This window comes from Oreochromis niloticus, unplaced genomic scaffold (genome assembly GCF_001858045.2).
Source record: "Oreochromis niloticus isolate F11D_XX unplaced genomic scaffold, O_niloticus_UMD_NMBU tig00007365_pilon, whole genome shotgun sequence".
NCBI classification, from domain to species: domain Eukaryota; kingdom Metazoa; phylum Chordata; class Actinopteri; order Cichliformes; family Cichlidae; genus Oreochromis; species Oreochromis niloticus.
Window position 1 is genome coordinate 233163 of NW_020328518.1, and position 16327 is coordinate 249489.

The 16327-nt window shown below is 39.2% G+C and overlaps 1 protein-coding gene across 1 annotated transcript in view; it reads left to right on the plus strand.

Moving 5' to 3' along the window:
- The window catches only part of LOC109196096 (protein NLRC3-like), a 111411-nt gene extending 96244 nt beyond the window's left edge, over positions 1–15167 (plus strand). Inside the window, 4 exon segments of the mRNA XM_025904843.1 lie at positions 13835–13997; positions 14165–14282; positions 14365–14441; positions 14579–15167. Coding sequence (XP_025760628.1) covers positions 13835–13997; positions 14165–14282; positions 14365–14441; positions 14579–14692 — 472 coding nt within the window. The 3' untranslated portion in view covers positions 14693–15167.
- The last annotated feature ends 1160 nt before the right edge of the window (positions 15168–16327 follow it).

Sequence of the window (16327 nt, forward strand, 5' to 3'; positions counted from 1 at the left end):
TTGAGAGAAAAGTGTGTGTGAGACGACGAAGTTCAGGGAAGTGTGTAAAACGATGATGAAAGTATTGCGTGAATGATGCGACAAAACTGAGCTGAAAGAATGATATGTGTGGAAAATTGTTAATTGTCCTGATGTCTGAAAGAGCTCTGCTGAGCACGCTGAAGATTGTGATGTGAATGCTTGCAAAACCAAAGAGCTTAGTATATTTAAAAGTGTGTGTGTGTGAAATAAGGGTGCATTGTTTTTAGATCAAGACTTAGCAGAATTACAGAGGGTTTGTAGACTGTAAATATAAAAAACAAGAGTTTGATTTGTCTGTAGAAACAGGAAAGAGAGAAACAGAAAAATATGGGTCTGCGCTGCTGTGTGTGTGACAGGAACTTTGCATGCCCATAAAAGGAAACTGGTTGATGTGTGTAGTGTGAGATCAGATAGAGGAGACTTGGAAGGAATGTCTTAAGAAAAAGTGATAAAATGAAATTAATTAAATTCTTTAGTGTGTTAATACAGGTGGACTTCTCTCAACCTGGAAACTTGAGTACAGCGGCAAAATGATAGATTAACAGAATTGGGAGGAAAACAGGCTTTGGCTTCAAATTTGACAGCTTCACCTCTCATTGTCTCCTTATCCTGAGAAGAAGCTTAAAGGACAGTCGATCTCCTGATGAAGATGAAGACAGACAGAACACCGTGTACTGGAAGAATTAACAGCAGGCAAAAAGACAGTGCAGCTGAACTATAACACTGAAGACTCCAGAAGCAGCATGTAAGAAAACACGTGATGGAACATGCACGGTGATTTACAGGCTGGGCAGTTGAACAGTGGGATAAATAATTGTGTGGAAGCACTGGACACTGAGTTTCATATTTGCCATGCTTGGAGTAATCCTGAAAGAAAAGACTGAAAAGATCAAGAGAGAAGCAGTGGAGAGAAGAAACAGCTGATTTGGGCCTGTGTTGATCTGCGAGGCCACACAGGAAACTGTGAGAACAGTGAGAGGTGAACCTGGACGTCATATAGTGAATGCATATGGGAAAACTGGATCGAAGGCTGAACTCATGAAGGTTTAGAAATGGTCACCACATCACAACAAAGAGGTAAACAAAAGGTAAAAATAAAGAGAGAAATTAACTAACAATTACATGAATGAATAGAAAACACACAATACAAATTGTTACATGTGAAATTATTTTTGGAGAGAATCAGAAGCGAGATAGTTTGAATCCACAGCTCAGTGCAAAGAGGCATGAGTTAAACCTGATGATAAAATACATATGCAATGAAGAAACAGCTTACACTCGATTAACATGACCACATAAACGCAATGAAGAGCACGCCTACACTATCAAGGTGAATACATGAAATAAATTGGTATTTCTGGCCGGAAAAAGAGAAGTGGGTCGTTTAAGCACTCATGATAATAATGAAAATGTCTCAGTTTTGTTATTTTTAGGTGCAAAGACCTGGATCAATTTTCCACATGCAGCGGTCGGAAGAAAGTTATAGGTTAACATCACTGGCGTCACTAATTCGGACATGAGAGCTCTAACTCCTGGCTGAAGACAAGGAATGCTGTTATTTAAGGAGGGAAATCTAAATTTGGGTTAGCAAACCTGGGAAAGAGAAAACTGACTGCTTAAGTGGGAAAATTGTGAAGGAGTCTGAAACACTGCAAAAAGAAACATATACAACATCACACACACAAACAGAAAATGCATTAACCTTACAAATACAAGAGAGCTCATGAGGATCAGACAGCATGTTGAGCATGTGAGTGTGTTTATAAGTGTTAAAATAGTGTGAGTTTAACACACTTAAACCCTGAAGTTGAGGAATGACTCAGGAAGTTCCGTGATGAGGGAGTGACGTTGGTGAAAATGAAAAGTGAATAAAAGTTTAAAGTAGTTTTAAAATAGTGAATTGGAAGTGCTCCTGTGTCGACTGAGCAAAACCAGTGATTACTCTAGGAAGAAAATAAAAGAATTTAATAATGTGGTGAGATTTAAATATGCCTTTCTCTTGTCACGGCAACTTCTTGAGATATGACTCAGGATGCAAATGAGCTGAAATGAGTGGTGACAAAGAAGCTTCCTGTTTGCTGTGTGACTGAGGCGTCAAATGGAGGAAGCAGAGAATCACTTGGTGAAATATATAATGGTAAAGTAACAGGATAATTAAATAAGGTGGTCAGGTCTGTTCAGAAGTGCAGAGTTGGACAAGAAATGTATAATTTAGTGATGATACATTGTTATAACGGGTTTATATCTTATGCTAAATCTAAGTATGTTAAAGTGCTTAAAGGGGAACATTATTGTGTGCAAACTGTGGCTTTTAACAAGATTTTTTGTGTATTTAGCAGGTGAAGTTATGTCATTTGACCTCAGACTCTCAGGACGCTGTGGAATCTGAGGCCAACCACTAGATATGATGTGGGGAAAATGGACAGAGGGAGCGAGTTGAAGTCTGATTTCAGACTATGTAAGTATTAATTAAACCAAGAGTAGGGCGAAACTTTGGTGGCCCTGAAGTTCTAATCCCAATAACATATCGATAGATTAACAAGTGAAATTTTTCTGTGTTTAAGATTTTTGGGGTTGTTGTTTGAGTGATGGGTGGATTCTGTCAGTTAGGTTTGGCTTGTTTTTGATTTTAATAGAGGGACTTTTATTAAACATGGACATGTCTAGAATTGGGCCCTTTAAAATTGTAACAGTGCACTTAGAGAAAACCTGTCAGGTGATTATGTTTTGTGTTTTGATGAGCTAATCATCAGCTCTCTTTTTTCATGATTTTTTTTTGTAAGCAGGCCTGCAACAATTAATTAACAGCGCTGAAATTTTTTTAAATCCTAAATCCTAAAAGGATTGCTGCGTGTCAATCCAGACCAAAAATGATAGACAAGTGTTTTTTCTTTTGAGTGACTGCGTGTGAGTGAGTGGGTGACTGGACTGTGACTGGACCAACGTTACCATGAATAAAGGGGAACAAACAATTGACTAAGTTGGGGAGAGAAAGGGGATGCTTTGCTTTGCTTTGCTTTGCTTTTGCCAGGAGCAGGAGGAGTGGAAGACATCATTTTGGGGATGCTGATTTTGGGTTGCTGGTGTTTGCTTTAAGTAAAGTCTGTGTTATTGACGGGGTTTAGATTAGGGAACTAGAATATATTGTTGGGAAAATGCCAAATGCTAAAGGGGAGAAACTTTTTGATATAATTCATGTTACCACTAACAAAATAGGCCGCTGTGCAAGTGAATTACATTTTATATAGGAAAATAATTACAACCAAAGTAAGATTTATGAGTCACATAGGGGATTGCTAGACTTTTCATATAAAATGCAGTTATAGAATAACAAACAAGGTTTTGTCCTTTAAAGCAGGAGCAAAGTAAGGAAAGCATATCTATTTTGGTTAAGTCTGGTAAAGTATAATTAGAATGTACCGTTACATTAAGAGGAGCAAAATGAAATCAAAATATGCTGTATCAAGAACATGTTATAACACAGGAAATGTTAGTTTTAAAATGAAGTTAGTGTTAACACACAGGTGTTGTTTCTAGGCAGCTTTTAGCTATGCTCAAACTTACGCATAAGTAATTGATTTTATGCTTAAACTTAATTGATTAAAGTGTTTGTTTTCTATTTGATCTTTTAGTAGAATAAGTGGTTCTAATGACAACAGGAAGCACCTGGAGGGACGTGAAAGCGGCGCTTTAAGTGTGTTAAAGGTGTTAAAATGTTGTTTACTAAGATGAGTAACATTGAAGAACATATATAAATATATATATGAATAAAAGTCAAAAAGTCAAAAACATAATTAGGTTCATGCTTTTGATTAGAGAGTCCTAAACATGATAGGTTGGACCAAGCTGGAATAATTAAGAGACCAACTGATGAACATAATAAGGTAAGGAGGCGTAGTAGGGAAAGGTGTTTTGTTTCCTTTGCAGGAGGTTTTGGGACCACAGCAACCACAGGGGTGGCCAGACTCCAGGGAGCACCGGATCGAACGGACCCACCAGAGAGGGGCACCCATAAGAAGCACAGAGCACCACAGTCGAATAAGATTTGTTGTTTAGGAGATTAGAAGCTTGTTAAGGTTAAATGTGAGCATAAAAGTAATGAAGAGTAATGAGAGCAACTTTAGTAATAGTTTTCAGGATTTAGGTAAATTGTCCAAGGAATAGTGCTAAGACTGGATTTATGTTACCCGAAGAGGGGGTGTGGTCAAAAATAGAAATTAGAAGTGGGTTTAGAGCTTGATTTATGGGTGTGATTTGTTTCGTTACATTCTAGTTATTATTTTCATATGCAAGTAAATTTAATGGGATAAATTAGGGTTCATGACGTCTTTTAGAAAAAGACGAAAAGGAGAAACTGTTGAGTTTAATTTATAATCTTAAATGTTTATATGCTGATTATATTGCTTTATAAGAAAGGCCCAACTCTTAGTACAGTTTGTGCCGACAGGATTGACAGGAAATTACATGCTTTTGCAGGCGGAAAGTGAAACTAAGCAGAGTGTCTGATCGAAACTTAAAGTATGTGTGACGTCTAGATGGAGTATATAAATATAACTAGGCTTCCTGTTTGTGCTTCAGACCTGGGGTTTTGTGTGTGCGTTCAGGTCTCCATATCCGGACATGTAAAATAAAGATCATTTTTAAAGTAAAAGGACCACTTCTGAGCTGTGTCTTTTTTGGCTGTAAAGAATGCAAAGAACTGGGATTTAATACCATCAGTGACCAAGAATTGTGTCATTTAATTCAGGGTTTCCCTGTATTATTGTTCGATATCATTTCTGAATAAATAAATCAAGATGACGAGCCTTTAAATGCACTTATGTTAGTATAAATATACAAAAATAAAAGATAATTTTCCTGTTAGGAGAATAAGAAATAAATATATTCATCACATGCATCAAATCACAACCTCCTCCTGCAAGAGTGCAGCATTGTGATTGGTTGATGCTGTTTCCATCATTTATGTTTGTTTACCTAAAACAAATTTGCTCTACAGAGCATTTATTAATTAGAAGGATTATTAATAAACGTCTTTCTCTGCTGCTTTTGGTGGAGTGAAACAATAACTCCTATCTCCAGAGGTCCACAGGTCCACTGGCACCTGGTCCTAACTTCACCCATGTCTGCACCCTCAGACATCCCACTGTGGAGGCATCCTGGCCTGGACCAGTGGCTGCCCTTGTGAGACAGACTTTATGGTCACAAACAGCCCTAATCTGAGAATGAAGGCTCCTTTACATAGAAAGCAGTATGTGGTGTGATGACCGCTGCATTAGCTCAACATATGTGATGCACTGGCTGCAGCACTCTACCTGTACTGGATCAGTTTTTGTAGCCAGTCCCAGTCTTTACATGTAATATGCAGCCACTCCCTGACAGCACGAATGTCACAGTGTGTTGAACCTTGACTGTGGCACATGTCAATGCTCCCTGGACATCGTGCTTAATAAAGGAGATTAAATGTGATGTGATTATGAGTTTTGCTCTTTTGAAGTTTAAACATTTATGTGTCAAAATGTTGGACTGTTCCTTTATCAGTGTGTAACAGTGTGTGTGTGAGAGCCATGTAATGTCCATGTGTGCATGCTGACTGCTCTGACCCCTCCTCCTTTCAGGGCGGAGCCTGCTGGAGTCCGATGGTTGAGACCAGGTCTGAGGAAGTGTAAGTGTGTTTTTAATGGGATTCATGAAAACAAAGCAGCACACATTCAACCATCTTCATCATGTCAGGAGTCATCATCAAAGTGTCAATCAATGAACAGATGATGGATCAATAACTGCAGCTGGATTGTGTTTGTTCTCTCCATCAGATTCCTGTCAACTCACAATCGACACAAACACAGTGAACACAAAGCTCCAACTGTCTGACAACAACAGGAAGGTGACACGTGTGGAGGAGGTTCAGTCATATCCTGATCATCCAGACAGATTTGATGTTTGTGAACAGCTTCTGTGTAGTAATGGTCTGACTGGTCGCTGTTACTGGGAGGTCGAGTGGACGAGGAGGGCTTGGATATCAGTGAGTTACAGAGGAATCAAAAGGAAAGGAAGGAGTGATGAGTCCTGGAGTCTTTGCTGCTCTGATCATTATTCCTCTGTGTGGCACAATAACAGAGAAACACCCATCTCCTCCTCTTCCTCCTCCTCCTCCTCCTCCTCCTCTGTCTCTAACAGAGCAGCAGTGTATGTGGACTGTCCTGCTGGCACTCTGTCCTTCTACAGAGTCTCCTCTGACACAGGGGCGGATCTAGAGAAATTTTCTTAGGGTGGCATGAGGGTGGCAAAGAAATCAAATGGGGTGGCAAAATTGAAGCCCTTTTTTTCATACACATATGCAGGTGGTTATATATGGTTAAAATAATTCAAATGCAGTAAGTATACACGTTTTTCATATAAATAAAGTCTATAACTTAATTATTGTCTGTAGCCCACATAATTACACACTTTAGTTACATAAAACATGTGAGTTTTGATGTTATGTATTGTATAGCCTGTATGATAAATAAATATGGAGCCCAATAAGTATAAAATCCAGAAAGCTACACAACATGGGGCGGTTCATTTACAAATACACGTCTAACTTAAGTTTCACTGTTTTTTATTAAAAAACAATCACATTGTTACAGCTTAAATTACACAAAATGTCAGAAATCTGCACTGTCATGAACAAAAATTTAAACCTAATTTTTCATGATTTGTTGGATTAACCCACTGAGGTCTGAAATACAAGCGGCCATTTTTGACTCCTTTTGAGTTTACGTTTGTATTTCACCCTCAGATTGTTTCTTTTTATTTTCCTCCTTGCCTTGTTTGGTATCTTTTCAGCTCAACTGAATTTAGTTGTTTTTTCACTGACATACTGCATTAGTATTACTGATCTGAAATCACACAAAGAACTTAAAATCCTAGTAGTATTTTTTACTGTAAAAAAACACAAACATGTTGAGTAAATTTTTATAACTTGAAATGCAAATTTAAATTGTACCTTTTGTAAACAGATACAACTATTTATGTAAAAATGCAGCCAATACACCTGCCGTTTTTTTTTTCATTTTGTATAAGAATTTAAAAATATTACTAAAACTAAAATGAGAGAACAATCAGGTTTCGCAATAAGATGCCCCACAAATGATGAGTGCCAGTAAAAAAAAAAGTTTGTCCACCAAAAGACAGAGGAGAGCAGCACAGGGATAAACCTGCAGGCCTGACAACAGCAGGTGTATCACTCCGCTGGTTTTCTACTGACAGTGTTTACAAATGTGCCTTTGTGACATTCATTAGTGCCCTCACTGACACACAAAACAAAACAACTACACAACACAACACACTAAGTATACACTCCACACTAAACGTCACAAATCTCCCACATCTAAAAACTCTCTCTCTCACTCGCTCGCTCTGTCTCGCTGCCGTTACCGTCACTCCCAAAACTCTCCCCTCTTCCTAAACAACCAAATCTCACATGTTGACTTTTTTTTAATTGGTCGACATGGTGCATTTTTCCACCGATAGGAAAGCGGTGGCTTTTTTCTTTCTTTACTGTTTTCGCGCTGTCCTTAGAAAACGCTTAAAACCCCCACACACACAAACATGACGACAGTATTTAGAAAAAAGCGTGGCTTATATATATCATCATAACTGTGGATTTACTGGCCTGTAATTAAATTTAAAAAACTTTGAAGTCCGAACTTTCAATACGGGCTGAAACAGAGACTCAGCGTGGCTGCAGCTTGTTGCTGTGTCAGCTTACATCAGTCATGTGATTTGGAGGTGCAGCGTGTCCGTGGACCACAGAGGGTTAATAACACTCACCTTCCTTCCATTTCCAGAGTGTAACATCCACCCACCTGTGTAAAATCCGAAATTCCCATGGTGTTGTTCAAAATGTGCTCTGGCACAATCATAAGCATCGCTTGCTACTGAAAACAAGAAAAAAGCCGTCCTGCTATGGGCTGAACCATTTGTTAACGGTGGAGGGGGGAACACTATGCAATATATTCAGTTTTAGCATTTATATTCACTGTTGACTGTAACTACGCTCAAACTGTTAATGCTATCTTATTTTAATAAACAACACTGTCATATGCAAAACTGGGGTGGCACTTGGGGTGGCAAGGGATCATTTTAGGGTGGCACTTGCCACCCCATGCCACCCTTCTAGATCCGCCCCTGCTCTGACACTCTGATCCACCTCCACACCTTCAACACCACATTCACTGAACCTCTTTATCCTGGATTTGGGTTCTGCATTCAGTGTTCCTTTACATTTTGGCAAAGAAGTATGTATCAGCAGTTAAAGGACATATTAAAAAGTAGAGAGGCAATTTTGATGTCAGTGACTCTGTGTAGTTAGTCTTACCTGTTAGAGAAACAGGTCAGTCTGTACATGTCTGTGTCTTTCACTCAGAAACACATGATGAGATTCATGGATTCAGTCAGTTGATGTTTTAAACTAAATGATTCACAAATTCTTATTCAACACAAGTTTGGTGAGCAGCAGGGCTCATCCTGATTTTTGTTTTTGTGCATTATAATGATGAAATAACTTTGTCATGTCTGTGGTGGCCTTTGGAGAATTAAACCATCCTTTAGAAACTAGATATAAATGTCATATTTTCCAACATTGATATTTTTCTGTGTTTCAGACGACAATGAAAAGATAAAGAACAGTCTGTAAATCATAAGTTATCAATTCAAATGATTATTAAAGCCACAAGAGAAGCTTCCTGTTATTTGTACCACTCACCTGGTCATGTGATCCAGCTGTGCAGCCAATCATAACTGACATCACTTTCTACTTTGATATTTCCATGGTGATGGACTGATTCTTGTTTAACACGTTCATACTCTGATGGATGCATCGGAGAGGGTTAGTGTCTTGCTCAAGGATACTTTGCGTGCCAGCTGGAGCAGTCAGGGATTGAACCACCAACCTTCTGATCATTAGATGCCTTGCTCTATCTCCTGAGCTACAGCATCATCGAAGCTCTTTCTTAAATCCTCTCTGAGAGGAGCTCAAACACGAGGAAGAGACGAAAGTGAGGAAGAGAGTGGACTCATTAGTAAAATGAAAAACAGCCAGCGTTGATGTTTAAGACAAGTGAGGCAACAGAAATACTATATATGGCAGCGGTCACCATGGCAACATCAATGTTCATTGCTACGTATTGTATTGATCCTGATCTGTGAGCCTCATATCAGGATATGCTGTTGTTTGTATTTGTTTTCATTGTTACCATTTTTGTGTCTTTTTTAAACAACCTACTTTTATCTTGCCATCGTTTGTCAGAGAGTCAAACTAAATTTGGTTCATCTTTCTACAATAAAAACATATCTTCATCTTAATTATTGTATGTGCAGAGTTGTAGTTACTCACAGTGACCACTGGAGGCATGTGATCCTGATAGTTTCCCTGGAAGCGTCCAGTTCATCCACATTAATGAAGCTGTTGGTGATTAACGCTCATCTGTACAACTTTAACAACAATATTAAACATTTAATCGCTCTACAAACAGTTTGATGTATAAACTGTGTCTTAAAGGATCAAATGTCACATTGAAAGCAGATTTCACTGTAATGTCCTCTGTTTGAAATATTCCAAATATAATCGGGCTTGGTAATGATTTACTCATATATTGTCCACGCAGACTAAAGCAGTAGGAGATGAGATGGAAAACAATTAGAAGAATCTTTACTCTTTAATGTCACAAATTCCTCTTCCTCTTTGTATGTAACATAACAACATACATGATACAGCTGCAGCAGCTGAGGCGAGGAGAGAGGCAGCAACAAGAAAACTGGAAGAAGGAGACCAACAACACCACCTGTGGAAATCTTTCCCCAATCAAGCGTCATCATATCAGCATTTCATCAAAAGCACACATGCTCCGACCTGACAATGCAGAGGTGTGGCAAAATCATTGAAATCATTTATGAAACAAATGAGTGCATCAAAAATAAGAGTGGAGCTGCAATGAAAGAGAAGTGAACTTTCTTCAGTTAACACAAAGTTTTCCCTGACAGGTGACATTTAATTAAAGTGACTTTATTGTTGTGTTTGTGGATATATGACTGACCTTAATTATGGTAAATGGCCTGTATTTGTATAGCGCTTTTACTAGTCCCTAAGGACCCCAAAGCACTTTACACATCCAGTCATTCACACATTGGTGATGGCAGCTACATTGTAGCCACAGCCACCCTGGGGCGCACTGACAGAGGCAAGGCTGCCGGACACTGGCGCCACCAGTAGGCAACGGGTGAAGTGTCTTGCCCAAGGACACAACGACCAAGACTGTCCAAGCCGGGGCTCGAACCGGCAACCTTCCGATTACAAGGCGAACTCCCAACTCTTGATCACGATCGCCCACGATTTTATTATCCATAAAATCATCACATTCTCTGTAAGATTAAGGTCGACTATTGTACAGTGTATATTTTAAAGTAAAGGCTTTAAAACCAAGTAAATGCTGAAAGTACAAACGTCACTAATGTCACATAACTTTGCCGACATGTGGCCAACAGTAATGTTTTAATGTTCTTCATTATTAAACATTTGCACATAAATAAGTGACATCATATTCAGTACTTACTTTAAAAGTTTACTCTTCCGCCGTTTTTTTCGGCAAAATTATCCACACCCACCGCCGCGCTATGAAGTCTGGGATATGTTGGGCCACGAAGTCTACACCGCCACATCCTTAAAATTCATGGAAATGAAGGACGCATTTGAGGGCCGCATTTCGAGCAGCCTTTGAATTGGGACAGCCTTTGTCGCGTCGCTGTGACGTAATCGGCCTTAAAATGCGGCCTTTAAGGCTGCAGACCCTGAACTGGGATACAGCCACTATGTGTTAATAGACCTCTCTGCACTGAATCATACTTGTTATTAATCTCTGTCTCTCTTCCACAGCATGTCTTTGTCCTGTCTTCCTTCTCTCACTCCAACCAATCACAGCAGATGGCCCCGCCCCTCCCTGAGCCTGGTTCTGCCGGAGGTTTTTTCCTTCCCACTGTGACCAAAGTGCTTGCTCATAGGGCTTTGGAGCGTGATGTCACGGGGGTGGGCGTGGAAAGGATTTTGGCCCGATCTGCCATTTTGGGGGTCTAAAGCTCTTGAAACAAAGCGCAAGCGAAAAGGGAGCGAAGGCTGTCTGGTCGGCTGCAATGTTCGATCGCACGACCGGCAAGAGAATAAGCTTGAAAAGGGTTTATCTTTTCATTCTTTCCCAACCTGGAAGCAACATGAGGCAGCTCGTGTATCGGATGTTACCAAACAAAAGCGTCTAGCCTGGATAGCAGCTGTGAGACGAGCTGATATCCAGTTCTCTTCCATCTCCAAATATCTGTTGGTGCTCCAGACGGTTTCATTCCAGTAAGTTCTAAATATGTTCATATCACTCTTTATAGCCTATTAGTTTTATTTTCGATGCGCTCTGAGGTCATAGCAAATTACAACAAACATCCTACTGAGTGATTTTGCAGAACTACCTTCTATTTATAGAGTTGCTAATTATTTGGCATTATTGCAGCAAACCAGCCTATGAAATGGATGAAACACATCGTGACTGGGTTCCAGCGCTACACAAGGGACCTGCTTCAAACATACCACCATGCCAATCAGATTACTTCTTCCATGTGAGGGTGAAGAGGTGACCCAGTAAATGCAAATTATTTACATGGCAGTGCACTTCAGGTATAAATCTAGACCCCTATATAAACATTATGGCATTATAGCAGTGAGAACTCCTCCACAGTAGCAGGTGGGATTTTTCTTTTTTTCTTTTACGTTTCAATACGGATGGCCTGTTTATGTTTTGATCAAGAGCCTTTTTTGGGCAGCTGAAGAGGAGAAGTCTATCTTATGGCCAACCTCTGGCTGTATCTTGGTCATATTACCCAGCAAAACCCAGTATGCAGGTTCATCTGTAACAGTCCATGTGCCACAGATCCGCACTGTTGCTTCTACATTAAACAGAAGAGCAGCGACATGGCTGCAGGTCTCCATGACTCCGGCCATACAGGTGCAGTGGGCGGCTTCAACCTTCCCTGTGATGCTCACAGTGACCCATGGCTGCAATGCTGGTTCATTCAGTCTCTGAGAGTGCAGGACCTGAAACACACACAAAGTTCATTTAAAGACAAGAACTATGAGCCAAGGCCGACATAAATGTGTTTTATCTACTTTATCATAAATGTAACAAAGTGTTTAGAAAGTTAGCACATACATGTAATTTTTCATTTCTTTATGTGTCCATCTATAGAACGCTGCATTTTATAGGGTAAATCTGCCTGCTCTCTGTCAGAAACCTGCCTGCAGAAAATGAGCCTAAAGTATGTAATGCAAGGATGTCATCACTTTAGAGATGGAGAAAGCATAAAGTGACAATTATGAATCACTTAATATGATAAGGAGATTCTGCAGGTCATTAATCAATGTATAAAACTAAAATAAAATGTATTTTTAGTGACACAAGATACAAACAAGCAAGATGTGTAATTAGAATTATTTATAATAAATATGAATAAATTATTGCAATTTCTTTAACCATAAAGAATAACTAAATCCTTCAGGACAATGTTACATCAATGCACTGAACTCATTATGTTATCCCTCTAACAGCCTCCACATGTTCTCACTGTAATTTCCCCTCATGAATGAATTTATGCTGCACTAATCTGAATGTTTGCAGGGAAATCAAACGCATTTCACACGCAGTACTCGAGCTGACTTACCTTTGTTTGAATGACGACTTGTACGCGCTGACTCCACAGACAAGGTACGAAAATATGTCAGGCTACGTCCATAGCGGTTGGTCTTCAGGGTTTCTACTCCACGGCCGGATTTCATACGGGTCCACATTTCCAATGCACGCTATTTTCTGCAAGTACCGCCGCTTCGCCTCTGGACGCAATCGGTCTCTATACAGTCCATTCTCTTTTGAGCTGCTTTTAAGCATCTTTCTTGTAGTCGTTCGTAGACCCCGAAAATGGTGCCACGCTCCCACAATGCATTGCGGCGTGACGTCAACTCCAAAGCCCTGGGCTTTGGAGTTGACGTCATATGATTGTTGGGTTTTTCTCTGTATCTACTGTACAATATAAAGATTTGACGCTATATAAATAAAACTGAATTGAATTGAATTGAATTGAATGTTTGATTAAAAATATATTAAATATCAATCGTGATGTACAGCGGGTAAAATAAGTATTGAACATATCACCAATTTAAATATATTTGTAAATGTGCTATTGACATGAAATTATCACTAGATGGTGATAACACTGTCCAATCATCAAATGCAAAGAAATCAAATGTTACGTAAAGCAGTTTCACCCCGGTTCTTTTTATTCCTCGGGCATTCAGAGACGGCACCGGACTCAGTAGTCATTTTACAAAAACCTTTATTCATCTTCAGTTACGCATGCATCTTCTAGAAGAGGAGATGTGCAAGGCCGGTGTCCCTCTGCAGATCTTCCCTTCTTTGTTTGTTACAACCACTCTTATAGAAGCGACCCCATCGTAAAACCCTGAAGTTAAATTCATTAACTTCAGGATGTTTAAGTTAATGAATAATTATGTTGAAAACTGAAATTACAATATCAATCAAGATAATTATAATTATGTTTTTTGCTGTAATTAAACAGTCGTTCGGGAATGTGGCAACCACAGAACTTTAGAGGCCTTTTGTTCAGTTATGTGTGGACTGTTTCTTTAGTCTCATACACAAATTGTTCTCACTGTCTATGAGACTGATGTAATGTCCATGTGTGCTGAAAGAGACTGTGCTGCTCTGACCCCTCCTCCTTTCAGGGTGGAGCCTGCTGGAGTCCGATGGTTGGGACCAGGTCCATACTTCAAAATGAGGAGGACATGCTACAACAAAACAGACTGGGTGAATGTGAGACTTCGAGGAGGAGTACTGACACATCCATTTCAACGGGAATGTTCTAGCTGCGGGGTAATGGTCATCATGGTATGGTACCGCATTAACGCAATAATATTGTTCTGTAAAATTAGATAAGAAGATGGGGTGGGGGGTGGGGGGAGTTAAAATAATCTTAAAAGGTTAAATTGTGTAAACAGGAAGTGTAACATTTGCAGATGTTTTCAATGAAATGTTATTTTTTGTTTTCATTTCAGATGGCCAAAGCAGTAATGGAAGCATTCCCAAATAAACCAGAAATGACATTTTTGATGACAAAAAAAGAGATGGCCCAGGCACGAAGGACATTTGCACAGACAATACTTGAGGCCTCCGGTGTGTAATATCTTCTTCACATCGACATATTTGTTTGTGTCAAATTGATGAACACTAACATATGTATATATTTATGTTTTAGTATTTGACAGTGACAACAACTGTGCCATGTGTGCAACGGAGAAACCACCCAATCCAGGACCCTCCATCACTGACTGGGTATAGTATTTTTAAAAATAGTTTTATGTTATCGACAACAAAGTATTTGAGTCTGTGTCTTTAGGATTGTAATTTATGAAAACATAGAATTATTTACTTCATGTGTTTATGAAAGTTCATATGTTTTGTGTTTACAGATCCAGTGTGATAACTGCAACTGCTGGTTCCATTCTGAATGGCTGGACATGACAAATGAACAGCTCAGCAGCGCTCAGAAGACAGAGTGGAAGTGTGTGCTTTGTGTAACCTAATTCCACATGCAGTGAAAGCTACTAGAATAATCTGCTTATAGTTATTATTGGTGTTTTGAGGAACACATGTGTAAAACACAATATGTATAACATTCTTGCTTTGTGCACCTACTTTAAGTATTTCCTTTTTGATTTTTTTGAGTTGATTTGTGTGATGACAGATAATGAATAACAATATATCAAAACTGTGTAGTAGTAATATGAGACATCAGTAATCTGAGAAATGTAATTTCTCACCCCAACCAGTCGCGGCAGATGGCCCCGCCCCTCCCTGAGCCTGGTTCTGCCGGAGGTTTCTTCCTGTTAAAAGGGAGTTTTTCCTTCCCACTGTCGCCAAAGTGCTTGCTCATAGGGTTCATATGATTGTTGGGTGTTTCTCTGTATGTATTATTGTAAGGTTTAACTTATTATGTAAAGTGCCTTAAGGTGACAACTGTTGTGATTAAGCGCTGAATAAATAATGTCTAAAACTAAAGTTGCTACTTGAGGTGGTGTGTGAAAATATTTTCATAATAATGACGTTTTGAAAATGTAAATTTTGTGTGGAAATATATTTCTTGTAGTTAAGCAAATACTTGAATGAACTCATTTTGTTCAGTAATGGATTAGGATTTAATTTGATCAGAAAACAGTACAGTAATTTGGGTAACGTTTACTATCAATTTTCTGGAAAACCGTACAGTAAATTTGGCTGTGGATGACAGGGTGAAGAGTGGGGGTCACCCAGAGTCAGAATCCAGTGAGATATCTGTGTCACCTCTTACAGTTTATATGTAATCTGAGGTCAAAGATGAAGATATTAACAGTACAGTACTGTATATTGGGTAAATTTTATTGTTAATTTTCTCTGAATCGTACAGTAATTTGGGCTTTGGATCATGGGGTGAAAAGTGGAGATGAACCAAAACTGGGAGTGGATTGTGAAGTAAAATAGTGTCAGGACACAAAAGACTGCGTTTCTAAGCCGCTCTTCATCCGTACCGTAATATGCGTAAGAGTAGTGCAACCACATTTTAGGTGCGGCTGGCGGTGCGGCTAGCTTGACTGTGACTTCGTAAGTGAGGGCTCACTTGACCGCAGTTAAATCACGGACAAACTATCCCACAGTTGTTTATGTTTTTAAACCCATTTTGCACAGAGAGGCATTGTTTGAAAAATGTATTGACAGCAATGTTGAATATTATTACACAGGAAAAAACAACTACATGTAAAATAATCACACCGTGACGCCTCTGCCTTTCTAAATGGAGGGACAGTAACTGTGTGTGTGTATGTAAGCGTGTAAAAACCTGACGATAGTCAGATTAACAGTATTTTGTCTCTATCTGCTATTCTGCAATTCATCTCATGTAAACAATAACGTACGTTATTAGGTTATATGGCGCACAGCGTGACGTGAAAAGAGGCACATAGCTTTAACGTTGCGTGACGAACTCTGTATTCCTCGTCCACACGTAAAAAAAGGAGTTTTAAAATATCTCTGTTTTGGGTGATTCGAAACGCCGTTTCCGTGTGGACGAAACAGCTGCGTTTTCAAAAATACCCGTGTAGGTGCGGACGCAGCGTAAAAGAGTTAGTAGTTTATTTTCTTACTACCTGCAGATTACTTGTATTTGCTTAATTGTTTACTAAATG